The 27632-nt window shown below is 39.6% G+C and overlaps 1 protein-coding gene across 3 annotated transcripts; it reads left to right on the forward strand.

Annotated features, from left to right (window-relative positions):
* Window positions 1–2258: 2258 nt before the first annotated feature.
* Window positions 2259–24890, forward strand: adcyap1r1a (adenylate cyclase activating polypeptide 1a (pituitary) receptor type I). 3 transcript variants are annotated; one of them, XM_083927701.1, is made up of 15 exons: window positions 2259–2339; window positions 5699–5879; window positions 9600–9696; window positions 13819–13953; window positions 14047–14147; window positions 14352–14449; window positions 14711–14843; window positions 16650–16803; window positions 17366–17426; window positions 18470–18539; window positions 18665–18756; window positions 19760–19843; window positions 21360–21489; window positions 22651–22692; window positions 23801–24890. In XM_083927701.1, exons 2-15 carry the CDS (start codon window positions 5838–5840, stop codon window positions 24002–24004), a joined length of 1443 nt encoding a protein of 480 aa, XP_083783827.1. In that variant the 5' UTR covers window positions 2259–2339; window positions 5699–5837; the 3' UTR covers window positions 24005–24890. The 3 variants fall into 3 exon arrangements, with proteins under 3 accessions (XP_083783827.1, XP_083783828.1, XP_083783829.1); XM_083927702.1 differs by lacking the exon at window positions 19760–19843 and having other exon boundaries at window positions 13819–13929; window positions 23788–24890; XM_083927703.1 differs by lacking the exon at window positions 19760–19843 and having other exon boundaries at window positions 13819–13929.
* Window positions 24891–27632: the final 2742 nt, after the last annotated feature.

A 27632-nucleotide genomic window follows, 5' to 3' on the forward strand; every position in this document is an offset into this window, starting at 1 on the left:
ATCTATTCTCAGGGTGGATATACCATTTAAATAGCTAGAAGGTTGCTGGTTTGACCCTTGACACTGACAGACCTTTCAATTATGGTACTCACCATTAATGTCACTGTGTCCTTGAGTAAATGTCTGAACCCTTAAATTGATTATTTTATGCTGTGATTACAATGAAGAAACTATCAGTTGAGATATTTCAGAACAAAAGTCCAAATCAAGAACAAAAACATGGTGATTTATGTTCTTTCTCTCTTTCTATTCTGCTGTAGATATCACAGCAGTGTGAGACAGAGCAGTTTGAATCGCTTGTCTTACGTTCAGAAATAGAAAGCCAAAACACTCAAAGCCACTGGAAGATGCTGCAGTATTTTCCATGGAAACGGGCCTCAAATCAGTGTTGTACCTGCTATTATGCTACTAAAATAGCCCACACACAGATTGCTGACTGCAATAGCAGAGCCATTTTGAATTTCTCTCAATGGGAGCATTTCAATAGATGTCCTTGAGAGTGTAACATTGTTAAAATGTTCCGGGAACAGCAGTAGACATGCGTCACTACCATTCAATCCAATCAGGGGCTTTCATGGATTTTTTTTTTTCAGCATTTAATACACTTTGATAGGGTCAAGTCAGTTATTGTTGCCTTTCCTGTTTTCAGTTTTGTTCTCTGTGAATATCCACATCATGGAAGGGTTTCATACGTTTTATGCGTCATTGATTTATGGCCAACACATCAAAAGGCCCCAGCTGGATGATCAATCAGCCCTGCACTCAAAACACTGCATATAGTTGCCACTGGAAATTGTCGAGCTTGGATCGAGGGGCGGGTTTAAAAACTGAGTTGTGTCTGGGGACAATTAATCAAAATGTGGTAATACTTACATTTGAAGCCCTGATTCATGACAAAGGTAGATTCTTCCTCCCCCTAGATCTCGATGCCTAGCCATGTCTCCTCAGCAACTGCTAGTGTATGTGTGTGGGTGTGTGTATGGCAATGTGTGTGCGTGAGTGTGTATATGTCTTTGAGTATCTCTGTGTGTATATTTTTGGGGGTGGGAGGTTTGGGTTTTCATGGTGTTTCTTTGTTGTTCATGTTTTATTTCGTTTTTTGTTTTGCTTTTATTTTCTGTAAGGCACTTTGTGCTAATGTCAAAGTATGAAAAGTGCCATATAAATAAAAATTTGATTTGATTTGATTTGATTTCGAATAAGAAACAATAGATCTGTCTGTGTTTATTGTTGCGTCTCTTTGTAGTTGTTCTTGGTTTCCTTGAGGTCGTGTTATGTCTTTATATGGTCGTTTTTCACATCTCTCTCTGGCTATTTTGTCTGTTTGAGGTTGTTTTGTGTGTGTCTGGATGTTTTGCATCTTGCATCTTTGTTGATGTTTGATTGGCTTTCCAACAAGAAATGTTAACAGTCCCCTTTACACAGATTTTGGTCCAGAGACCCCGGCATGGATCAGTTCTGTTGACATTTTATTAAAGCAGCTCTTAGTATTCAGACTCTTGTTTATTTGAAGGTAAAATGTTGTAATGGGCTTTTGATTTGAGCCCATCGACGCCCTGAGGCGGTTGTTTAGTCTCTGTCCGTGGTGCTGAAAGCAAACAGGCTTGCCAGAGGCCACACAGACCACTTCAAATCACTTTCATGGGAACATAGCTGCTTTTTGGACTTATATGCCACTGCAGTTTGTCTCACTAGCATTATTGGATTACTGTGGAACACACGCAGGAATTCAAATGTTAAACTTCTGTGAGTCACACACACCATGGGGTCGACTCAGTGGCTCACAAATTGCACCCAGCAGGGAACCGGACCTTGTGCCTTCTGGAGCGTCTAAGAGGCGCAGGCGCAAATGTCTAGAGTTTTCTGAGTTTTAGCCCACGCATGCCATGCGAAGACACGCACGATGATTTTCCCTTTCAGTTCTGCATACCTGAGTTGACTTGTTTTTTAAAAAAAAACATCTCTCCTCCTCCCGCTGCATTTGTAGACTAAACTGCTGTCTCACTTTGTTGTCTCTGTGTCTGACGAGGTGAGAACCCCGAAGGAAGCGACTTCCTCCTCCTCCTCCTCCTCCTCCTCCTTCTTCGCCTCCTCCTCCTCCGCCGTCGTGGTGCCGCAGCAGCCAACGCGGCGAGTGCGTCCTGCAGCAGCAACAGCAGCAGCAACAACAGCCGCAACAGCGGTAGCAACGGCACCTGTCGTTTTCTGGACGAGCTGAAAACCATTTGAGGAGTAAAACAAGGTATTCTCCGAATCATTTCACATCCGAACACGGCGGGGATCCCTGAATACAGATGGCTTCTTGTGTATATCTTTACGACTCTGAAAATTGCGCATCGGTAAGTTCCTTTTGACTTGTTTTCCACGCCGAGTGCTGCGCGCTTTCACTCACATCTTCGGCTTTGGCAGCGGCTGATCAATTAAAAAGGATTTGACTGAACCCGAGGCTATTAGGTTAAAATATATATTTGTCTTTGAAATGACAGCAAGCAAGCTGGGGGGTGAATTCCTAGTGAGAGTGTTCGGTAGGACTTGGTTTCAGATGGCTGTTGAGGTTTTCCATGTGCAAAGCGAAGGTCATCCACATGCATTGATGAAGTAAACGTTTATGAGTGCGGGAATAATAAAGGAAAGGGGCTGGGCAAAATAAGTCTATAGATCCTGCACCACCAAGAGAAAAAAAATCATCTTTTACTAATTAATTGTATTGAGTGTTGCATTTTTGTCCTATAAACCGTTTGACATTTTGATAGCATCAATTTAATCGAGATAAACTGTTATTCCTGTAATGCCATCTATATGGCCCGTATGCTTGCCACAGGAACATGCACTGAACATATCAACAAAGCTGCCAAGAGCTAATGATTTTGAATCACTGCGTGACTGCACACCGACGGACATGCAATCCCAATTTACAGACACTAGGCATGCATTTGGGTTAATTGGAAGCGCGTTCTCCTGTTTTACTAGGATCGGTTCAAACTGGAAAATGAATTATTAATGCGCCACAATGTTCAGAGGAATCCAACACACATGAGTAGGAAGCTGACAGATCTTAAGAAAATTCATATACAATAGAGATGAATCATTAAGGAGAGCTTTTCTCTCTTTTTTTAACTGCATCTGTAAACACACAGCAGCTTATGCATGCCACACAAACACACACACACACACACACACACACACACACACACACACACACACACACACACACACACACACACACACACACACACACACACACAGACACACACACACACACACACACACACACACAACCTAGTGATCCCTATGCAAATTTTAAAAGCTGTAGTTCCCAGTCTTCCCATCAAGGCTAAGAGTCTGGGGGGGTCCTTGCCAGTTCTTGGTCACGTCAGTGTCTTACATTTGATTTAGCTATTATTTATGATTGGAAAACCCCAAAGCTTCGCAGATTTCTACACATGTATCCCGTGCTGAGCAAAGCAAAGACTCTTGCTTTCTTGCCCTCGGGATAGTTTTGATGTTGAGCCCCTTCTGTTGTTTCCTGCAGCAGTGCTTCCACAATACCAAAGCCATATGGATTTAAATACTAAGGACTGTTTTTATGTTGTTGTTTTTTTAACTTTATTTGGAGCTTCCAGCAACGTGGCTGCTGTGAACCTTTTGGGTTAAAAGAAGTGGAGAGTAATGGAGCTAATTGATACCATGTCTGATGTCTGCTGTGTATCTTTCTCTCAACGTTTTTTTGCACACAGCCTTGACACATCATGTTTTCCCTTCTTCTCTTTATCTCCGGGTTTTGCCTACTGAACACGGTCTGTCCTCTTACTTGATAAAGCAACCGAGCGGTACCTTTTATGTAAATGTCTTCAGTATTAGAGGGAAGGGACACAGAGAGGAATTTGTCTGTGCGTTTGCATGAGTTAGCTTAGCTAGGCTTGTGTGTGTGTGTGTGTGTGTGTGTGTGTGTGTGTGTGTGTGTGTGTGTGTGTGTGTGTGTGTGTGTGTGTGTGTGTGTGTGTGATCTGCTGTTTCACTGACTTTATGTGTGTGTTATGTGTCTTTGCTGATGCTCTTTGTGTTTGCAGTGAATCGTGTTTTCAGGAAGCTGTGTGGATGAGTAAGACATGGAAGGAAGTCTGATCCAAGGGAGATGCATTTTACGATCTTGAAGGAATTCATGCAATCCTTCCAAATTCCACCAGTCATCAACTTGTCCTTCATGAATGTGTTTGTTTCAAGATTCTGCTTTGATTTAGAGTGCGATGACGTGATGACGTGTCTTTTGTGGTCGTATATAACCTCAGTGAAAAACATAATTCTCTATCAACGTGTCATTTGATAGAGAGCTTTTTACGAGCTCAGGATTCTGGTGGGATGAGATATGAAGTGATGCAACACGCTGAAGAGGTGTGCGTGTTTGTTGAATGCAATGCAGTGGAAATATGTATTCTTGTTATTTTAAATAAAGATTTTCTTTTAGAAAATAAATAGTTTTTATTAAGATGTCTGGGCGAGCTCTAATAAAATTGTCAAATCATATTATAGCTTCTTTTTTGTGTTAATATAATGTAACAATTGTATTTCATGAGCAGAAGATATCGTTTCATATAGATAGCATGGCCCATGAATTAAATCAAATCAAAACTGTGTCATGGCAGACTTTGTGTTATCAGGAAATATCAAATTGTGATAAAAGTTGTGATTTACACTCACTTCGGACATTACCACTCCATTAAATGCCCGTAATCAGTGGTCATCAGCCTCATAGTTATGGATTAGAAGGGGTCTGCTACACATACCAGTAGGTTAAGAAGACTGTTGTTATCTATTCACATGGTATTAGTCTCCATTGGGACCCATTGGGACCCATTGGGACCCATTGGTGACACTTTTTAACGGCCCGGGAGTCCCGTTGTGAATCCAAACATAACAAACATTACTTGGTTAGATTTCTGCAACAAAACTTTGTGTTAACGTTTAGTAAAAGATAGTAGTTTGGGTTTAAATACAAAAGAACTTAAGGTTAGATAGTTAACTCAAAAGACAACATTGACTTTTGGTTTCACATAGGACGCAAACACGAACTCCCAGGTGCAAGTCCCAAACGTTCCGGACCCATGCACCACACTAAGGCAACTAGGAGATACGGTAGGGCCATACAGCCAAATATTTATGGTAGCGAAAAGCAACTGGTAATGCCGATTAAATCATGTCGAAATGGCTGACTCCTACTAGTCGTGTGTTTCTATGTGAAGCAGCAGTGAGGATATGGTTTGAAATTTGAACACTTCCCACCTCAATAGCTGAAATAATCAACAATTAGTAACATTTATTCAATATTACAAAACACATAATAATACCAACTAATAGTGAAGAATAAATTATGTTAAAAATGTTTACATCATTATATTGGTAACTACTGACTTATATAGCACCTTTCTCTTCTGACCGCTCAAGGTGCTTTTACACTATTTGTCACATTCACACAGACAAAGGCAGACCAGAGAAGAACTGTATATATATATATGATATATTTGTAGTTATATTAAACTTTATCACAACATACATCTGTTATATCGCTCTTCTTATTACCGATCTGACTAATAGAACACATTAAACAAGTGATGTAGTTGCCCAAAAAGGGTGATGCTCTCGTGTTACGTTGTAATTGTTTGTTCTCTTACAGTCTTTTTTTCTCTGTGTTGTATTTCAGAGCCCTTGATGCTAAAGTGTGAGGGGAAGGGGAGCAATTTCAGTGCATCCTGTGAACGCACACACCTAGATACACACACACACGCACACACACACACATATTGTGGAGCCTTTTGGACACAAGTGCTTCACAAGAGACAATGAGAGGCTACCTGCTGACTGCAATCTTTCTGCTGCCCTTGGTGAGTAGTCTGCTCACTGTGTTCACATGTGGGTCTGTGTGAGTGTTTAGGAGCATACAGGAATGTGAACCATATACATGTATAAGGGAGTGACTATGTGAATTTCTTCATTATCATCCGCCCACTCTATCTCGGCTTCAGATTTGATTTATTTTCATACGTGTACTCTTGCGGGTGTGTGTTCGCGACAGGAGCCGGACTCGTGGAAATCACCATATGCCGCATCAGCACATCAGCATACGTTACAGGTCCTGGATCAGCTCTTCTCTAAGACGACTGGCCGCATGTTAGAACAATAACAGATGGCCGTCTGACCACAGAGCTGCCTATCCATCTGCTGTGACTCACTTTTAATAGCGGTCTCGTTTATTAAAAGCAGAATGGAAGATTTGTGCAAGATGTGTGGGAGGATTTATATCCAGCACACTGATGCAGCACAGCAGCAGTTTCCCTGGTGAAGCTACACAGACACATGTTATAATGTGACTCTGACATCCATCCATTTATCTGTGAATTTCAGGATGATGTTTTTACCCTTTTATAATAGTAACCATCTAATGATCGTTACTATGGAGACAAACATTTCTTCACAGTGCAACCCTGCAGTCGCAAACATCTTCTCTAACCTTTAAGTGAACACTGCCCTCAACATGTGTGACGAGTTCCTCCAGATGACATCTTTGCAAAGTGCAGTCTCAGGCTGACCTTCAGTGGCTGATGTGGCAGATACGTCTGTTGTGATGTACTTAATTGTGTGTCAACGGGTCCGTACGGTGGGTTAGTGGACTGCGACGTCAAACTAGAGTTTCATTATCTGTGCTGCATGGTGCTGTTGGAGCGAATGAGTTATCTGGCCCTCGAAAATAGCCTTGAGGTACAAACGTGACTCTGCAGCTTCCAAATGGACGATTTATCTGGACAGACATCTGTTCGAGAGAAAGGAGAGGAGTGACTGGAAAAAGAGAATGAGAAGCCCACCACATTAATCTGTTCTTTTTTCTATGCATGGTGCTCAAGGTGCATTGTTTTAGCAGTCCTCAGTTAACCTGGATTGGGCTGCACCAGCTCTTGGAAAATTCAAATTTGTGTGTAAAGTCCTCATTGATTTCTACCAGCTAGTTTAAAACCAGTGAATTACTAAAGTTTCTAAAGCACTAAAGCACTAAAGCACTATTTAAACTGAATTTCATGAAGTGTCTCAACTTTAAAGATGAGCAACTTGAAGTCATGACAACCAAATAAACCACAGCGCAATTATATTTTGACCTCTTGGAGTGACAAACACGAACAAAAGCATTTATGGCTGCGTTCCCATGGAAACCACATTCACATCGGTCAAGTATGACAGCGACAGTAGCTTAAATAGCAATATGGGCACTAAATATGATTAGTTTACCATTTATCAGACCACCAATGTGACAAGAATTAACTAGCTATCACACCCAACGGTCCCTGCTCTGCCTCAGGAGACTGAGGAGACTACCTCCCCCAGAGAAGATTTCACAACGGCTCAGGAGACAGATCTTCAGTTAGCAGCTGTAGCAATTGGTGGCCAGCACCAAGCTGATTCTTACCTATGTAAAGGCCGCAACAGATTTTTTTTCTGTTTCAGCAGGGAGTTTGGGCGGTCCGGGATCAGCAAACTTAGAAACTTAGAAAGACAATGGTAAACTTAGAAAGACAATGGTAAAAAAAAGTGTAATTATAGTAAAATAAAAACGAAATGTTCACGTAACTAAAATTACATATTTTGCTATCCAGGATTCTTAATAAATGTATGTATAACATAAAACAATGTACGTAATTACAGATATCAGTCGTCTGCATCCAATTATTTATAATTTCTAGGAAGCCTTGCTTATAATAGTATTGGTTCCTCGCTGGTTACCTGCTGCTTAGCAACAAGTACAAAAAAGGTTTCTCTTTCAAGCAATGCCAGTGTCAGTTTCATTGACTAATATCAAACCCTGTTGACAACATGGCAAGAAAAAAAATGTTTGTTTTTGTTTGAAATTGCACCAGAAACTAGATAAAATTCAGCTCTGATGATGTTTCATGTAATTCATGCAGTGTTTCAAAATTCTGCCCACGTGCAGCGTGATAAAGAAAGGAAGTGAATTGTAGGACATCTCTACAGTCAGTTATGTCTAGGCAGCAAGGCTAGCAGTGAATTCATATTGAAGGGCAGAAAGATAAAGAGATGAGTCAGCCATGGCTCAGAGGGCTGGGACACATTACACCTATCAGTTCAATGGGAGAGGGAAGGAGGGTGTGCCAAACAGAGATTGGCCTTAAGACAGCGAGATGAAGATTTAGAGAGAAGCTGATAGTCAAGCAGGAACTCTACTACCTCTGGGTAAACAGTTTCTTTCACTACACCTGAGTTACTCCACTGTATTTCCAAGTGAAGCAGAATACGGGGGCGGAATACAAGTTTAAGAGGGGTTGGTCAAATAGCTCAGGGATTTGATGTGATCGCTCAAAAGTGGATGTGAATGAGATCCACAATTTGGAGCCTCCACTTACAACTCCTTCATTCACCAGGGGAAAATGTAACAGGAAAGATGGAATTAAACAGTTTTGGGTTTTTTTGTTTTTAAATAAAATGACAACCACACACCTTGCTAGCTACTACGACCTACAACAGACTGCGGAATGAGTCACGAAAAATAGAGGAAAGAGGGGGATGTTGGTGTTCTTTGATAAATATTTGACATATACCAACAGAAAGTAAAACAATTAATGTAGGAACACAGAATAAATTGGATTCCCCCCCCTGCATTATTGTGTTGCCCACTTAGGGCATCACATTGATGGTCTTATAAATATAAACACCTGAAATATGTATCTCTTTAGCTGCTAAATGCGCCACTACGTTCTACAGTCAGTCATTAACTGTGTCTGTGCTGTTAAGTGCTGAGCAGGTAGCGTACATTGCATTAATCAGAGATTTTTTCACTGAAAACAACAGCCTACAGCGGCTCAAAATAAGGTGTTCGAGATTTGCGAGAGTGAACCAAAATTATGAGCTGAAAGACGCCAAAACTCTCCTGAGGGGAGCTGCAGAGTCATGACTTAGAGAACGCTTCATCCCATTGCCTTAAACGCTGTCTATGGGTTAGTGACAAAGGCATTTACGTTAGCTAGGGGGCTACACAGCTAACCACAAGCTAATAACAAGCTCACCACGTGTACGGTGATACACCATCACAGCACAATACTCACCAGCAACAATCAGTGTCCGGTTGATCTGCTCCCACAAATGGGCTGTTCTGTCTTTGTTAGTTTCATGAACAGGAGCAACAGCAACATCACCAGCGCGTTTGTGAAAAGTTCAAAGACTTTCAACTAGAAGCAGTCTGAGCGGCCTTAGAAAATAGGCAAAAAAATTCAGCTGAGAAAAAAAATGCTATATGGACACAAATCCTTGGGTGATTTTTCTTTGTGGATTTGTTATTTGACCTCTTTCACATTACACTTAATTTGATCCATCCTTAGAATAAAAACATTGATTAGCCCAGCTTTAAGCACCTCTAACAGCCCACGTATTTCTCTATATCACTAACCTGTCTAAAAAAGCAACAGCCAAAAGTAACTTCCACTTCTAATAAGGGAGGAGAGCACATAAAAGTATCATTTTAACTTATATTACTGTGTTAGTGTTGCATCTCTTGGTAAGAGCACTGTGCCACTGTGTGTGTTTATGTTTATTTTCTCCAGGTGGCCTCAGAGTCCGAGCACTGTATAATCAAGCGTGAACATGAGAAATGCATGGAGAGGATCATGCTGCACAACCCCAGCGATGACCTTGAATTAGGTAAATGAGGACATGTCCATGAGCATGCAATGTGTATGTGTTCTCGCATCTTTCTGTATGCATAATTTGGCATGAAGCCACTGGTTTTCATGGCGCTGCTGCTGTGATTGAATTGTTTACGTCTTGGGTTGCTCAGAAAACACAGCTGATAAAAGTCATGCGTCTTCGAAAAAATCCAACTTTTCAGAAACAGAGAGAAAGAAAAAAAAACAGGCTCTTTTTTATATTAATGGTTGAGCATTTTTGGTTTATCCATAACCTTTGAAAAGGTTACAGAGGGACATGTAAGGATGAAAGATGAGTGCAGTTTTCTCTCATGTTCAGATTAGAAATGCATCACCTTGACAGGCTGTTATACAGGCCAGGCAACCATCCAGTGATATACAGTTCACAAACCAAATGTCTGCCTGTAATGTCACGCTGAGCTGCTTTCACATTTCTCACGTCTTTTCCAAAAAACACAGGACACTTGGTGTGTGATTCCTGGAAGCAATTATTTTCTTGGCTATGGATTGTGGTTTTCATTAGCAACTACTGCCGGCCTCCCACTGTTTCAAAGTTGCCCAACAGACTGCATCTCTCAGGCTGCGCTGTGACTCATGGCTTCGCTGAAAGCCATGGGTCTTCTTGAAAAAAACATGAAACATAAAAGATGTAGAGTGCAAGATAACAAGTTAGAAAAGGAAAGGAGCTGTGAGTTCAGCTCATTTTTCATCTGTAGATCTTCGGGCCTTGCTGTCTTCCTGTGTGCTACACAGCAAACTGCATTTGCTCTTTTAATGTTTTTTTTATTCATTTTCTATCTACTTTTTTTTGTATTTTTAAATTTGCCGTGAAAAGTCTCCTGCCCTGAAGAAGGTTAGAGCAAAGGTTGCATTTAGAGATAGTTTATGGACGTGATTTGTTTTCAGTTTGCACTTGCATTTAAGGTTAAAATCAGACACTCTGTTGTTATTTTATTCTTACCTTAGACGGCAGCCGGATCATCTTGTCAGGCTTCAAGTAATGTGTCCTAGCTGCCATGGCCTGGCCAATTAGCATCCTGTGAGGAGCTACTGTTTTTTGTATGTGTGTGAGTGTGAGTGTGAGTGTGAGTGTGTGTGTGTGTGTGTGTGTGTGTGTGTGTGTGTGTGTGTGTGTGTGTGTGTGTGTGTGTGTGTGTGTGTGTGTGTGTGTGTGTGTGTGTGTGTGTGTGTGTGTGTGTGTGTGCGTGTGTGTGTGTGTGAATTAACGGTATCTGTTCATTCAAAAAAACAATGTCAGCTCCTAAAGAGGTTAGCATAGCTGCTGCAATAGCATCAGTTATATCGGAACTGGAGAGTTTTTCATCATTGAAAGAAGACTTTGGCAGCTTGTGTTGGACAGTGACAGACAGATAGTTCATCCAATCACCTGACAGATATTTTTCGAGAGTACCTGTCATTTTCCAAACAGGTTCTAAGGACAGCTTCTCAGATGGTTGTGTGTAAACAAACACATCTTTATTCCCTTATTTCTCTGCAACTTCTGCAGTTTATTTTTGTATTGCGCTATCCATTTTTGAGGCATGTGTTTTTGTGACCCTTTCACCCATCCATGTTTCCTCTCGTCCCTTTAAAGGGAACCGTTCTGTGTTTCTGCTGACATCAAATCATTGCTGAGGAAATAAAAATGCCTGGTTTGCAGAAATATGACTTGGGGGTTGAGAAAAAGTACATACATACAATGCATAAAAGAAAAGAAAAACAGTAGGTGGTGCTCTGTTTTTAGCCTGATCATATGATTTATTTATTTTTACTGATTCATCAAGATCCACTCCAAAAAGTATTTCATGATGAATGTGTTATTATATTTTTAATTGAGGTACTCTGGCCTAGTCTGCAGGCCATGTGAAATTGCATTGTGAATTGGACTTTTGGCAAACAAAACGAGACATTAATAATGATAATATGTTTGTTTTTTTACTATTTTCTGACATTTCATAGCAGAGAGAGTAATGAAAATAGTTGCTTAACATTTTCTGGAAAACACATCCACATGCAAATATTTCGAGGAGCTTCGTTATCCTTCCTTTCAGACCAGTGTTGAAAGTTTAATAGAAAAAATGATGAATGAATGAAATGAGAAATAAGCTCTGATATGTATTCTTCTACTTCACCTCATGACTCAGAATACAAAATCAGATCTCATTCCGTCATCTGATGGGCTTTATTGAAAAAAGAAAAAATGAATGTCTGGTTGTGTCTGTGTACTCACTACACTGACTGCATGTGCATTATGTTTGTGGAAACCGTGCTGTATTTTTGTAGTCCGGTGAAGATTCAGCATACTGTGGGATCTTGTGTGAGATAGCCAGTGATGCAGACAGAGTGCTTTATTAAGCCGGTTACCTCAGTGCGGCTCATTTGGCTCTGATTTGCCCTTTAAAAGGTAATTGGCTTCGTGTCCAGCTCACCAGACAGAACCAAAACAGATTATAGAGCCAAGCAGAATATAGAGAGAGGTTTACAAACAAACACACACACACACACACACACACACACAAACAAACATGCATGTCCAGGAACACATGCACAAACACACAGACGCAACCAAACACAAAGACACCCTCAAAATGCATCCGTATGGACACATGCAATTAGACATGTGCCTGCCTCTGCAGCACTGTAAAACTACCCGAGCATAAACAGCAGGGTGAACCGTGAGAGATGGAGAATAGATGCCGAAGAGGAAGAATATCATGGAAGCAGAAAGAAAGATAAACCGAGAAATCAAAGACATTAGAGGCAGTACTGAAAATACAGGATGTGAGATCTACAACTGAGCGTGAGTCAGGTAATAAGTCTCGCCTTACTAGATCTATCTCCACAGTGTTGAGGAGTATGGTCTATGAGCTTATAATTCTGGGATATGTGGAAAACACGCTTATTTGTATTTCTTTAAACCAATCATACTCATCTTGGGTGGCGCTAAGCCAACGGTACCTTTACACAAATACTGTAATGCTTAACCATTCACCGCTAATTCATGCTGACTTCTTGTTCCAGCGCTTGCACAAACACTCACCTCTCTCTCTATATCACATCTCTTACATTGCTCCGCCATTTAACCTCATCGTGATTATCAGCATCAGGTTCTAATTGTTGTGCCGCCTTTCAAGTGCTGAAGGTGATATACTTTTGGAAGCTGTTAATCGTGAAATGTAATTAGGAACAGTGAGGTTAAACAGTCTGCTATAAAAAAAAAAAAAACTAGCAGCATGCTCAGTAATAAGGAGAAGAGGAACTCATTGTTGCCAAAAACAGCAATAAAACAGGATCTGCTGTCAGTAACAAGGACATTTTCCCTCAACTCTTCAATCTTCCTTTTTCCGCTACCGTGTGTGTGTGTGTGTGTGTGTGCTTGTGTGCTCGTGTATGTGTGTGTGTGTGCGCGTGCGTGTGTGTGTGTGGGTACGTGTGTGAGTGCGTGCGTGCGTGCGTGCGTGCGTGCGTGCGTGCGTGCGTGCGTGCGTGCGTGCGTGCGTGCGTGTGGGTGTGTGTGTGAACATGAATTCAGAGAACACGATCTGTTAAAGCAGTCAACTCTAGTAGTATATGGTTATGTGGTAGATCAGCTGCTGAAGCAATGATAATGACAAAAGCTCTGCAACTTCTGGTCTTTTTGGATTTGAGGGACTGGACACTGCTAAGATGTGAAAGGGTCAACTTAGGCTGAGAAGGTAAATGTCATTCATTGGTCAGACGCGTGGGAGAGCAGGTGGCTTTGAGGCTGGAGGCTTTTCTTCAATTTTAAGATGTTTTTGTTGCATCCCCTGGTCTTCACTTTTGCCTCTGTTTCATTAGTGTTTCTGTTAAGAAACACCACTTCTGTCAAAGCAGCTTCTTGCCAAGCAACATCGACGCAAATCTTGCCTACAGACTCTATATTCCTATAGAATGTTCCTATGAATTCCTAGAATGCGTTTTTAGAGATTACCTCAAAAGAGATGATAAGACTTGAAAGTTCCCTTTCTCCCAACGTTTTCATCCATGTGAGTCAAGTCTTTTCAATTAGTGTCAGTATCAGTTCATCACTTTTATAACAACAGAAATGCTGACAAGAGCTTTACGCTGACCTCAGTGCGTCTGTTTGCCTCCTCAGTGTGTCCATGGATGTGGGATAACCTGACTTGCTGGCAGGCGGCCAATGTTGGCGAAGTTGTGGTGGTCAACTGTCCGGAGCTCTTCCACGACTTCATGGACCCTGAGGAAGGTGAGAAGAACAAAGAGTTCTGTGGTGTCTCTCGTTTCATTTGATTTGATCATTTAATAATATATGAATGAATCCCATTCAGTACATTTCAGTCCAAGGCATACTTTCTATTTTCAGAGATGGGGAGGGTCAGTCGTAACTGCACCGAGGAAGGCTGGTCTGAACCTTTCCCTCACTATGTGGACGTCTGCTTCTTCTATGACAACACCACTAAACTTGTACGACCTCTTTAACCTATAATCTATATTTCCTATTACATAAATCACACACACACACACACACACACACACACACACACACACACACACACACACACACACACACACACACACACACACACACACACACACACACACACACACACACACACACACACACACACACACACACACACACTATTAACCCTGTGTCTCCAACATCAGGACATATACTACGCCTCAGTCAAGGCCCTGTACACAGTCGGCTACAGCACATCGCTGGTGTCTCTGACTACAGCCATGGTCATTCTCTGCAGATTCAGGTGAGGTTTGTGAATAATGGGAGTGAAAATCAAGCAAAAACAGACAAGGATGAAGGGTTAAACACAAAATTCTAATCTTATCAATCAATCAAATCAAGCTGTATTAATTACTTTTATTTTAGTTTCATGTTAAGAATGAAAACAAGATGTGACGAATTTCTCTCTCTCTCTCTCTCTCTCTCTCTCTCTCTCACACACACACACACACACACTCTCTCTCTCTCTCTCTTCTCTCTTCTCTCTTCTCTCTCTTCTCTCTAGGAAGCTCCACTGCACCAGGAACTTCATTCACATGAACCTGTTTGTGTCCTTCATCTTGAGAGCCATCTCAGTCTTTATCAAGGATGGTGTACTGTACGCTCAGGAAGACAGCGACCACTGCTTTGTACACACAGTCAGTAACCACATGTACTTCATATACTTTGTGGTCATTCAGATGGCCTAAAACACATTCTTTTTGGTTGATAAATGACTTAGAGAAAACAACCGTGAATGCTTGTTTGGTTATTAATGGGGGAAAAAACGTTTTCAATTCACAAGGCTAATTATTTCATTATTTTAAATTTGAAGTAGATAATTGCAAAATAATACCTTTATTGTGATTGATCCCTGCTGCAGGTTTGGAGTCAGTATAAGAGGTTTGCAGAGTATTGGCAGTAGCAATAATGTTTTCAAGATTATTTGTTAATCGGTTCCAGAGGGCATAATTAAAGGAAAGCATGCGTGTAAAATGTTCTGTTTGAGATATAACAAGAGGTTTGTAGACCGAGGGCTTGAAACACTTCAGTCTTTCCTCTTTGATACGCACCTTTGAAGGAACTTCAATCACATGCAAATTTTTTTTACAAAAAAGCAAACACACTATTAGATGACCAATATTCTGTGATTACAAATGCAGAACAAACTCTTAGCCTTTGTGTGGTAACAACGCGTTGCTTGGTGTTGTTAAGCAGGCATGATGAATAAACCTAATTAGGTACGCTAATGGCTTCAGCATGGCCAGTGGAACTCTTCTACGAGTGGCTCATTAACATCAATGGTTACTTTGCCCTTTTTTTTTCAAATCTGCTTTACCGTTGTTGCTATGGCGATCACAGATCACCACCATGGCATTGTGGTACCTTGCTGTAATTGGTTGACCCCACTCTGAATACGGACTCGTTCAATAACATGATGTCATTAGATTAGAGTCCACCTGACATGTAGATGGGTGTCATTTACATGTATTTCTAAATGCTAAATGCTGCATTTTTAGAGTAAATGCAGTGTGCTGCACTATGTTGCAACACCGTCACCCCAGTGACAGTGATCTCTGTTTACAATGTGATTTACAGGTATAAGGACGTTTGTCACTCTGACATTTATTGTCTTGAGCTTTGAAATGAAAGAATGGTCATGGCACAGATTTTACATTTTCAAGATGCAACAAAAATACTTTTAGTGTCGATAAAACAACCACCTACCGTACATGTCAAGAACACATTCAAATACACTTTGAATTTTGGATATCTAACAAGTGGCCGTTTAGGTACTTGTTTATGATATGGTAACACGTGCTATTAAGTTAGATGATAAGAAAAACAATGTGCTTCAAACAAGCTAAAAAGACTGTCCAACATCAGCAGCACATTTGTGAAATTACAATCCATTCCAATTCCCAACTAGACAAACACGGCACCGATGCACACTGCACCCTTCAGCATCCGTATGAGGCATCAGGCTTTCAACTGCTCGACAGCAGTGCAATGAGATGATGTATGAAGAGCAAAAAAGTCTGTGCAGGCAGGACGTCTGGGTGGATGGACTGTCACACAGGAGACCACTGGTCCTGTCCCGTGTGAAGCCAAAATTCTTTGACTTATTTCAACACATGTTCTGTATGTAACATACTTAACTAATGTCAATTATTTAACAAACATTTTTTCCTGAACCTAACCATAAAGGTTTGTTGCCAAAACCTTAGCATACCCTACCATAAAAAAAACACCAAAGGGGTACCCAGAGTGTTAAAAATGTGACACCTGGGGTGGTCAATGGTACAGTGGTTAGAGCCCTATGTAAAGAGGCTTTGGGTTCAACTCCGACCCTGACCAAGCAGCCATAAGTGACGAGTTGGGAGTGAAAATGTGTTGGAATTTACTGATAAACTAGATTTGCCTTTGCTCTACTAACACACCTCCTCCTGTATTTCCCCCTGCAGGTGGCATGTAAAACAGTGATGATTTTCTTCCATTACTGTGTCATGTCCAACTATTTCTGGCTGTTCATTGAAGGTCTGTATCTCTTCACTCTGCTGGTGGAGACTTTCTTTCCTGAGAGACGCTACTTCTATTGGTACACCATTGTAGGATGGGGTAAGTAGCAACTTCTCTTTCTGTTTATATTGTAAATTCAACCATTTATGCCACAATTTCAACGTTCATATGTCAATTTGTTTGTAGCTTTATATTATCTTTTTTATATTCAGAGGAATAAAGATAGGAAAACACTATTGTATTTTGAAACAGTTACCCTGGATTCTTATCACCTGCAAAGTTTGTCTTTGTTTATATGAGATAAAACAGCTAAAAACCTTGTACCAATTTATTCTGCAAAGACCTTTGAGATTTCAGCCAAGCTTACCAGTAAGTGTTTTATTCAATTCCATAGTAAAATACAGCTAAAGTAGAAATAACCCAGATAAACATGTTAGCTTTCTTCCTGTGCTGATTATGCTTATGACAGCATGTAATAGTTTCACCTTTATATAGATGGATACTGTATAAACAGGGATACAGCAACCATTATATATTTAGTATATAAAGTACATGTTGGCATTTCTCATTGGACAAATGAAAAGTACTTTAATTATGATTATTATGACAAATGTATTGCATTCATTTTGCTACAGTGTATTATTGATTACTGTTATTACAGGAACTCCCACCATCTGTGTCACTGTCTGGGCAGTTCTGAGGCTCCACTTTCATGACACTGGGTATAACTCCTCTTCCAACTATAGATTTACTCTCAGGAAAGGAAGAAATGTATGTCTACTGGTAGTCATGTTGTTCATAGTGTATAGGGCACTTATGCACTTGAGAACATACTGTATCAAAGCAAAGAGGCAGAGGCCATTGGGTTGCTGCAACCCAAGTTTGATTACTCTTTGGAAAATGCTCATATTCATGTTGGCAACTATGCAATTTAAAACGCAGGGGGGATTTTGCAATTTAAGGAATTTAGGGAAAAAGATAAGGGAAATAACTCCGATCATTGTTGACACTGATCATTTTTTCAAAAAAATGAAGATAACCCGTGTACAGCCTCTCTCTCCTATGTGCTGGCTGGTGCAGGATAAACGACAATAAACCAACAATGTTTTTAAAATCATTGAATATATCCAATTAAATCATTAATAACTGATCATGTGTTGCATGTGATCACGCAAGCATGATACCAATGTTTTAGCATGCAAAAAACATAATCCCTTGAACAAGTTCTTGTTAGATCTTCTTGATCTCTTATCATTTCTTGCACACAATAAGCAAACAATCGTCATTTCAAATTATTCGACAGATTTAAATCCTCATTTCAGGCCTGCTTCCGTTTTAAATCCTCTATGCCCTCTTACCCTACAAATTCAAATCACTTCACTTATCATATGTTGCTTATTATTACCAAGTGGGTTTTTGTTGATTTTGGTTGCATAAGGGAGGGAAGGCACCGTTTCAGGGGCGTATCTAGATAGAAACTCAATATTTGTGAAAGACTTGTGAGAGGGTTCATGTTATGCATCAAAATCGAATGGTTAATGTTAGTTTATGTTGTCAGGAAGTCAGTCTAGTTTTTACAAATCTAGGGTTAACATCTAGAAACAATCCCACATCACAGTTAATGTCCTCTATTAGCTTTGAGCAGCACATAATATTTTGTATTCGGCCATAATAAAACCATGCTGTAGAATCCTACAGATGTGCAGTGTCCCGGAAAGAACATGTTGAATGATGATTACAGGAATACATTCTCCTCCTCCTCCAGATGCTGGGATACGAATGAGAACACTGCCCTCTGGTGGGTGATCAAAGGACCTGTCGTGGCCTCCATTATGGTACAACGAATGCTGATTTGTTCATTTAGTTTTTCTTGTATTCATTTTTTACACATTCTCAGACATTGCTTAACTGACTGGAATGTAATTTATGGCAACACAGTTGATGTCGTTGGTTTTCTCAGATCAATTTTGTCCTGTTCGTTGGAATAATTATCATCCTGGTGCAGAAGCTGCAATCCCCTGACATCGGAGGCAACGAATCCAGCATTTACCTGTAAGATACAATCAGCAAATAAACCACAATGTTATATCTCTTTAGAAAAAAACCTCATAACATAATATAAATAATAATAACAATAATAATAATAATAATAATAATAATGTGTATTAATCCACAGCTGACAGTAGTCCCCAACTGTACTATCCCCTCCTCTCCTGTTTGAGCAAGGCTTGTTAAAAACTAGTGTCCAGCTGTTTAAGGAAATTACCTGGCATTTAAAAAATGAAAAATGAAAAAAATGAAACTTTATATCAGTGACCTGATTTTAAAGATTTATGGAAGGAGTGTCGTAGACAGATAATCAAAACAAAACTAAGGGACACACTAATGCATTGTTGTTTTTTGTCTTTTCATGGGATTGGTTGATGATAATAAAAATATAGAATACCAGACACACCAGATGAAAATGTGCCTTTTAACTAACAGGCCCATATTACTGCTACTGTTTTTGTTTTGTTTTTCTGCAGATCTTTAAATACAACAGAGGAACAATTTTAAACTGTACCAAGCATTTATAAATAGATTGTAATGTAGCCATAACACTGTTATTTTCAAATTCCATATTAAACCTCTGATGTGTCCCGTATACACTTTTCAAAATATATTTATATGTCGTACCTTTTGGCAGGAAGCTTGAGACTCATCATGGAGTTGTACTGTAGCCAGACGTCAGTCCTGTTCTTCTCCCACAGGCGTCTTTTGAGGCACTGCAGATAATGTCATTCTCATCTGTTGCTTAGACCTGTGCGTGCGTGACCAAGTGTGAAGACGTGTGTGTGTGTGTGTGTGTGTGTGTGTGTGCGTGTGTGTGTGTGTGTGTGTGTGTGTGTGTGTGTGTGTGTGTGTGTGTGTGTGTGTGTGTGTGTGTGTGTGTGTGTGTGTGCGTGTGTGTGTGTGTGCGTGCCTGTGTGTGTGTCTTGTGTGAGACTGTGTGTCTATGTATGTCCCTAAAGACATTGTCTTTGTTGTATTGTTGGGTTGTCTTTGTGCTGTGTAGCAGCTGTGCTCAGAAATGCTTCAGTGAGCCCACACAGGCTGTTCAGCATTCGTGCAGGATGTCAGAGTTATCCACCATCACACTGTAAGTGTGTGGTGTGCGTGTGTGTGTGTTTGTCCGCCGACCCACGTGTTTGATTGTGTGTGTCTGTCTCATGTCAACTGCATGTGTAGTGTGTCTGTATGTGTTTTACACCAGGGGTTCTTAAAGTTGTTTTTAATGGTCTGGAATCCCAAATGCATCTTCGATCACACACGTGTTTGTACTTCTGTACTTGTGAGGACCCTCATCGACAGTCCCTTACCCTAACCATCAGAGCGACATGCCTTACCCCTTTGACACGAATGTTTTTCTAGTGCTCATGGAGAGACAGCAATTCAAACTGTTACATTCACTTTTTCATGACAGTAATAATGGTACATATATTCTATAATCTCACAATGACAGAGTTCAGAATATGGCTTTGTTCTTCTCCTTAAGGACCCTTGTTGGATATCTGTACTGCACTGTAAGAACCACTGTGTTGCACATTTTTGCCTTCCATTATTTTAAGGTGTCATTTGTCGCATGTTTCTTTGTATTTCCATTTGTTATGTGTATGTCAGACACTATGTTTTACTGCATGATACATGTTGCAGAGATAAGGACACAAGTAATGCTGTAGCAGGGGTCTTCAATGTTTTTTATTCCTATATGACTACAGGAAAAGGTTGTACATGTTAACAGCTATGTGTTTCTTGCATCTCAGTCACAATCTTGTGATGATTTCCACAAAAAAACTGGATTAGTAAACTAAATCCACCCTCACATTTTATTTTGTTCTTATTGTCAACAAATCCCATAAAAGACCCAGACCACATGTGTGGCACATATACATGTATATTCCTTCTTACTGAAGATGTAGATCTCAAATAAGGAAAAAAACAAATACTTTTCAATGAAATAAAAAAAGGTTAGGTATTTATTTTAAAAAGCTGATCACTGTAGTTTTTAACAAACGTTAATCAAACAGAAGTTAACAGTGCAGTGCATTTGTTGGGAACTTTTTTCAGTGGCAGATTAATACAAATTTGGTGCTCTACTGAGTACAGCAGAATAAGATATTGAGCTTTGGATACACAGGCATTACGTGTTATTACTGGTATTGGTATTTTCATGGGATTTGTTGAAAATAAGAAAAAGAAGAATTATCTCCTGCCTTATCCTAAATGTGAACACTAAAAATAATTACACGATTTGGACTGAGTTTACATTTAAAACAACACTGATTAAACTTGAAGATTAACAGAGATTATTTCATGTTTTAAATGTGTGGCTCGACTAAAAAATGAAACCTGCGTGCAAATCACTAGTCAGACGATGTGTCATGACATTGCATCAGTAGCTCTGTTGGTGAATCACCTTCAGCTGACCTGCACCACAAGCACGACTTTGATTTGTGTTTGACTTACACCTCAATCTTATTAAACTGTGTGTGTGTGTGTGTGTGTGTGTGTGTGTGTGTGTGTGTGTGTGTGTGTGTGTGTGTGTGTGTGTGTGTGTGTGTGGGTGTGTGTGTGTGTGTGTATGTGTGTGTGTGTGTGTGTGTGTGTGTGTGTAGGCGTCTGGCGCGCTCCACCCTCCTGCTCATCCCCCTGTTTGGTATTCACTACACTGTGTTCGCCTTCTCACCTGAAGATGTCAGCAAGAAGGAGCGACTGGTCTTTGAACTGGGACTGGGATCCTTCCAGGTACGCTTTTACAGCTCCAACATCCGGTATAAAAATATATCAGATGTTGAATGAGAGGACATAACGGGATAATAAATCATCTGACTATACAAGGCACAAAGAGGCTAATAAGACGTGATAAGACAGTGATAGTTCTAGTCAAACCCAGTCACTCAGTATCCACAGCTATGCAGCGAGCTACACACTTCCAATAAAAGCTGAAGGACAGAAGTCGGCCTTTGAAGTTTTTCCTGGAAATGTGTGAGATTCAACAAAGGGGATTACAAATCAGAAGATGAGATATTAAAATGACAACTAAACCATGAGAGGGAAATATAAACTTTATCTTAAACAGCAGCTCCTAATTCTCTCATAGAAAACGTTAGAGACGGATAGACATGACATGCAGTTTATTGATCGCATACTTTACTTATTTTATTCCAGACTCAAAGTTACATATACTGTCGAGATCAAAATTAGTGAACAAAGTATTAATACTTGGTTTATTCTGAAATATTGTTATTTTTTCTCACTGTTTTTTTTTCACAAAATAAAAGTTTTTATTTAAGTGCCTTGGTTATTTAAAAAAAAACATGCTAGTACAGCAGTGGTATAGCCACAGCTGATATTCTGATATACTGTTAAAAAATAAAAGTATTTTATAACAAGTATGAATAACTTGTTTTCTAATTTTGATCTCAGTGTAAAAGACAATACAAATACAAGGAGAACCTAGATTTAAACACATGCAAGCATCGGTTCTAGTGTTTCCACATCTCAGAGGAGGACCTTCTAGCCCTCTGTTTAGTGTCAGTAAGTGCAATTATTAATTTGTGTTGTGACTCTAGAAGTCGAGACATGAATTTATACACAAAATTCCTCAACACAGCAGGGAAGGTGGGGACATTTCTAGTCACAAACAAAGAGCTTGCACTTGTCCCGGCTAATTCCTGTATACTGCCATTGAATTTTTTCAAACACATACCTCTTAAGAGCTGTCAGCACACACAACTTGTAGTTTAGCTTTTAACAGAAATGGATGAACATTTCAAAGGCATATCCATCCCAACAGTCCCTCTTTTGGAAATTCCTTAAATATGCAGTTGTTTTTAAAAATGAAAGCATATAACAATCTCAAGCTGTTTTTCGGTTGTGTTATCTTGTCTCTTTTCTCCTCCTCAGGGCTTTGTTGTAGCTGTGCTCTACTGTTTCCTCAACGGAGAGGTACGCATTTGTGCCGGTTCATATACCTTTCCCTTTGTGATATTTTCATCAACATCTTATAGAATAGGATTACTTTACTTAATGATCCCAGACTGGAAAATTATTTAAATAACACACATAACACATTAGTATGTTTTAGTACAAATGTCTCTAAATATGTGGACTAAATATTACCCAGAACGGTAACACTTTACTCTAAAGCTGAAGTTGGTAACTTTCTGTTAAAAAAAATGTATATATCTTTTCACAATTGCTGAAAATGTCACTATATCCCTATGAAACTGATCAGGGGAAAATTCAAGTTGTTCTACCTCTCTGCTCCTAATGTTATCTACTAGATGAACTGTGCCTGACTTACAACCGATAAGAGCCAAGGAGTCTCTCACATAGTGTCAATGACTGCTCATCAATAAAACTAGGCAGCGTCGATCAAATATGAATCATTATTCTGTTACTGTAGTGCCTATTTCTCGCATTAGTGTACCCTTTAGCTGTAAAATGAGTAGGTTTGTCCGGTCCGTTGTTTAGTGAGTGTGGTTTGGTTTTGTAATTTTACAGCTAAAAGGTACACTAACACATGTTTCAGAAAACACTTTATGCGAGAAACATAGAGAAACAAAAAGAACTGTTTCTGCTGAAGAGTTCAGTGGAGAAAAATAAAATCTTACCTGATATAACAAGATTGTCAACAATCTCAACCCTCCTGATTTTAGCTGTTTGTTTACTTTCCTCATTTGGTTTCCCGTGCATTGATTCGCTTAGGCTGAACAGCCAAACAGAATGATTTCTCTCGCCAACTGGCTTCATCTCCGATTCGGCATGATGAATGCGGCGATGGAGCCACTGAGAAGGGGCGACTAGTGCCAAGGGTGTGCAGGACACACCGCAAAAACTAGGGCGACAGGCGCTCACCAACGGCACAACCATGGCTTTAACTATTCATACAGCAGTTATGAATGCTTCACAGGAATTACTGTTGACAAAAACATGAATGAACACTTAATGTCGTAAAGTGTTAACCACACAACTTAAGTGTACTGAACCTTTTTTGGAGCTGGTACAGCTTAAAGTACATTAAAAAATGACCTTGTGAAGTTTCTCCCTAAAGGTGCAGTCGGAGATCAAGAGGAAATGGCGCAGCTGGACGGTGAACCGATACTTTGCTGTGGACCTGAAGCAGCAAAGGCACCCTTCGTTGGCCAGCAGTGGAGTGAACGGCGGGACTCAGCTGTCGATCCTCAGCAAGAGCAGCTCTCAGATTCGCATGTCCAGCCCGCTGGCGGAGAACGCCAACATCAGTCTCCCAACCTGAGCGCCTGATTGGCGGGAGTCCACATCAAGGTGCCATTCCACTTATGTACATCCAACCAGAGCAGACCAAAGTGGCCCCTATACCTCTTACATTTTGTAGTTTGGCCTTTCGAAAATGAGGTATTTCTGAAAGCATTACTAGAGATTAATTTAAGGTGCACAAGTGACTTTCATTGTTTGTGATTTAATATAATTGAATTTGAGTATTTTAGTTGACTCTATAGATTGCAGTCTTTTCTGATTAATGATGCACTTGATATTTTAACGGACAAATTTCATTCCATAGATTTAAATAGAGAGAAATTAGATATCCCTCCCTACCAATGTTTTCATTTTAAATTTAGCCCGTTATTGTTTTATTTCTAAATAATATTAATGTAGAGTTGGTGCCAAAAAGCAGTACTAGTTGTATAAACGAAAACAGTAGTTAAACATTAAATGTAGGGGTCATATTTGGCTGTTGGTTTGTAAAGTAGGTGTGCTTTTAAAGTGCCATACAGGTTGCCTGACTGGATCTGATCTCAAAACAGTCCAAAGTTAAATAACAACCAAACGTTCGCCTCGCTTGTACAAATGCTCATTGTTTAAATGTTTCATCTTAATTTTAAACATTTTTCTACAATCAGCCGTAAGTACAGAGTATGTCAAAAGATGTAATGAAAAAAAGAAACTCATGGACTTTGTAAATATTTACTTTTGTTGTCTAGATCAGAATGTCTTTCTTTAGCATAACGCAGTATTGTAATGACCTTTTCAAACAAAAGGAACTGGAGCCCAAATCTGTAGACTTCATCACATATCCCTAGGACCCAGAAGATCCTGCCCACTATATTCTGAACTATTTGTTTTTATTAAATAAAAACACACACACACACGCAGACACATACACACACTATACTGTATATACAGTAGAAGAACATAGTGTCAAAATGAATAAGGAGTGTAGGGCAGTGGTTCCCTTCCTGAAGGTTCACAAGATGAATCTGAGGGGTCATGAAATAGAGAAATTAGGAAAGAAGAGCAATATTTTTTGTTTTTCTTGTAAATGCTTGATAATTCAATATCCTCAGACTTCTAAAAGTATTCCAATTAAAATATCTGAAGCTCACAGCTCATTGAAAGGTGTAACTTTTCATGAGGGGTAGTTGACTTTGTATTGTTTTAAATGGTCACAAGACAAAAAAGGTTGAGAACCACTGCTGTAGAGGATGTCACTATACAAGAGGGGATACAAAATATGATTAAAAAACTTAAAATAGTTTCCTCCAGTTGATTTCCTGTAAACAGACTCGTCAGTCATGTTCTTGCAGACTGTGAAAACAAACTGAACCATTTAAAGGATGCTTCCATCCAAAGGTCCTCATAGTGCCATACGTTTATATGTACAGTATTTTAGGAAACCCTCAAAATGCTCTTTAAGATAACAGGACTCTTTGTCTGTGTCCTCCTTTCTCTGAGCTTCAACCCACCATGCAATAACCAATTGCTCTTTTTGGATTTTTTGAATGAATCATCTCCTACTCATATTCCAAAGTGCCTAGTAAGTCACAAATAGCTAGCACTTTTATTTCCATTACAGTGAACGGATCTCCTAAAGCCGTAGTAAGAGTCATTTCCTGCAAAGAATGTACAGAGTGGTGTGTTTTCATTGTGGATCAAACTTTTTTCCATTGTGCTGCTCATATATTGGTGGAATTCTTAAAGTGAAAACAGTCCTGCTGTGTGTTTTTCTTTTCTTTTTAATTATAATGAGTTTGACAAGACTTGAGTAATAGCTCTACATAATCTGTTCAAGATAAGCCTGTTTCAATTCAGTGCCAATGTCAAACACAGAAACAGCTTCAAAACAATACATGTTGTAACAGTCAACACGAAATGCTTTACCGTGACAGCTCTTGACAATCGGAAGAGTGTTGCCAATTTTCTCTTTCTTTTTTTTTTTTGTTTGTGCACAAACTAAGCTAACAAACAAGGTAGGAAGTCATTCAATAAGTTAAAATGTGAAACAATGTGTACAGGAGGATTTATCCACAGTATTTACTCAAGATATTTATTTTTTGTACTGTCATCTGAGTGGATTTAAAGAAAAATGAAATGAATATTGCTGAACAGAAAAGAATGTATATTTATTTTCCATAAACCAGTGCCATTTTAGATAACTCACTGTATAGTATTCATGTTTTCTTATGTGTGATTTAGTTGTATGCCTGATGATGATGATTTCATTATAATGATTGATATTGACTCTCTTGGTCAAAGTGCCATAAATGTAGTGCCATAACTTGTGAAATGTGTGGCACAATGTTTAATTTCTAATTTAAAGAAAAAAAAAACACTCATGGGATATCGCTGTTCAAAGCTGCAGAGGATACTGTGAGAGATAAAAACAGAGATAAACATTTTAAAAATAAAGATAAAACACACACTACTGAAGTGATGCATCTGCTCGGCTGCTTTTGGACAAAACAGTGTGTGATAACCAGATAGTACCAAGGGAACCAGAGCCAGGCGTAGAAGGTGTTAGAAGGTGGAACAACTGTGACAGATAAAACACAAAGTGTGTACGAGGGTGTTGATAAAAAAAACCACTCTGCTGCTGCTTACGTGTTCTATCACCAGCCGTCACTCTGAGTCTGAATCAGCTCAGATGGAAACGACCATGTCTCAAAGCTGTTATTGTCTGTGAAAAGATGAGTAGAATACTCCTTACTTGGCCATGTATGTGCTGTATAGGCCTATTTGTTTACCACAAGGTGGCAGCAAAGTGTTTACATTTTTTGTTTGATGGTTTCATGGGGAGAGGGTGGTTTGACTGCCATTGATTTGCTTTTTGAGCTTTGTGATTGTAGTGTTTAGGATGAAATAAGGGTAGTGTTTGGTGTATTGAGGCACGCGAATACCACATGCTTAACATTGTTCAAATCTACATTTTGGGATTTTTCTTTACACTAATCAACAAGGCTTCAAATTAGATTTTTTTAATTTTTTTATTTGATTTACCCCTCTCAATGCCAAAATCCCCTTCCTGCACTCTTTAGTTTCACCTGTTTGAATTTCAAAACTCAATGAGATACGAGTAAATATTAAGAATTGGAGGTACCTTTTAGTGCTATAGTAAAGTCAGGCTGTGTAATGTAATTTTGGGTGAAAGCTGCAGCTTCTCTCACAGTTAGTAGTATTGCGACAACACACTAATATTAACGTTTCAAGCCCTTGACAAGTTTTCTCAAAGCAATACTCTCACATTTTTGGAAATATGTTTATTCACTTTCTCGCTGAGGGCTAGATGAGAAAACTGATACCACTTTCATGACTGTATGCTAAACATTAAGCTACAGGTTGCAGTCGGTTAGCTTAGCTTAGCAAAAAAGACTGGAAGCAGGGGGAAACAGTCTAAGGGTAACCTCTCGGAAGCTCTCAACTCCCTGTAAAACTGCAACATGGCTTTTTAAACTTTCTCTATTCATTTAACAAACAAGATAACATTTGTGGAGAAATGAAAAAAAACTGCTAGCTGTTTCCCCCATGTCCAGTCTTTGTGGAAGCCTATCAATCTTCCTATCTATCCTTTAACACACATTGGCGTCACACTCTATCCACCATTTTGTTGGATGTGCATTTAGGCCATG

This window comes from Echiichthys vipera (assembly GCF_963691815.1).
Source record: "Echiichthys vipera genome assembly, chromosome: 15".
Lineage (NCBI taxonomy): Eukaryota > Metazoa > Chordata > Actinopteri > Perciformes > Trachinidae > Echiichthys > Echiichthys vipera.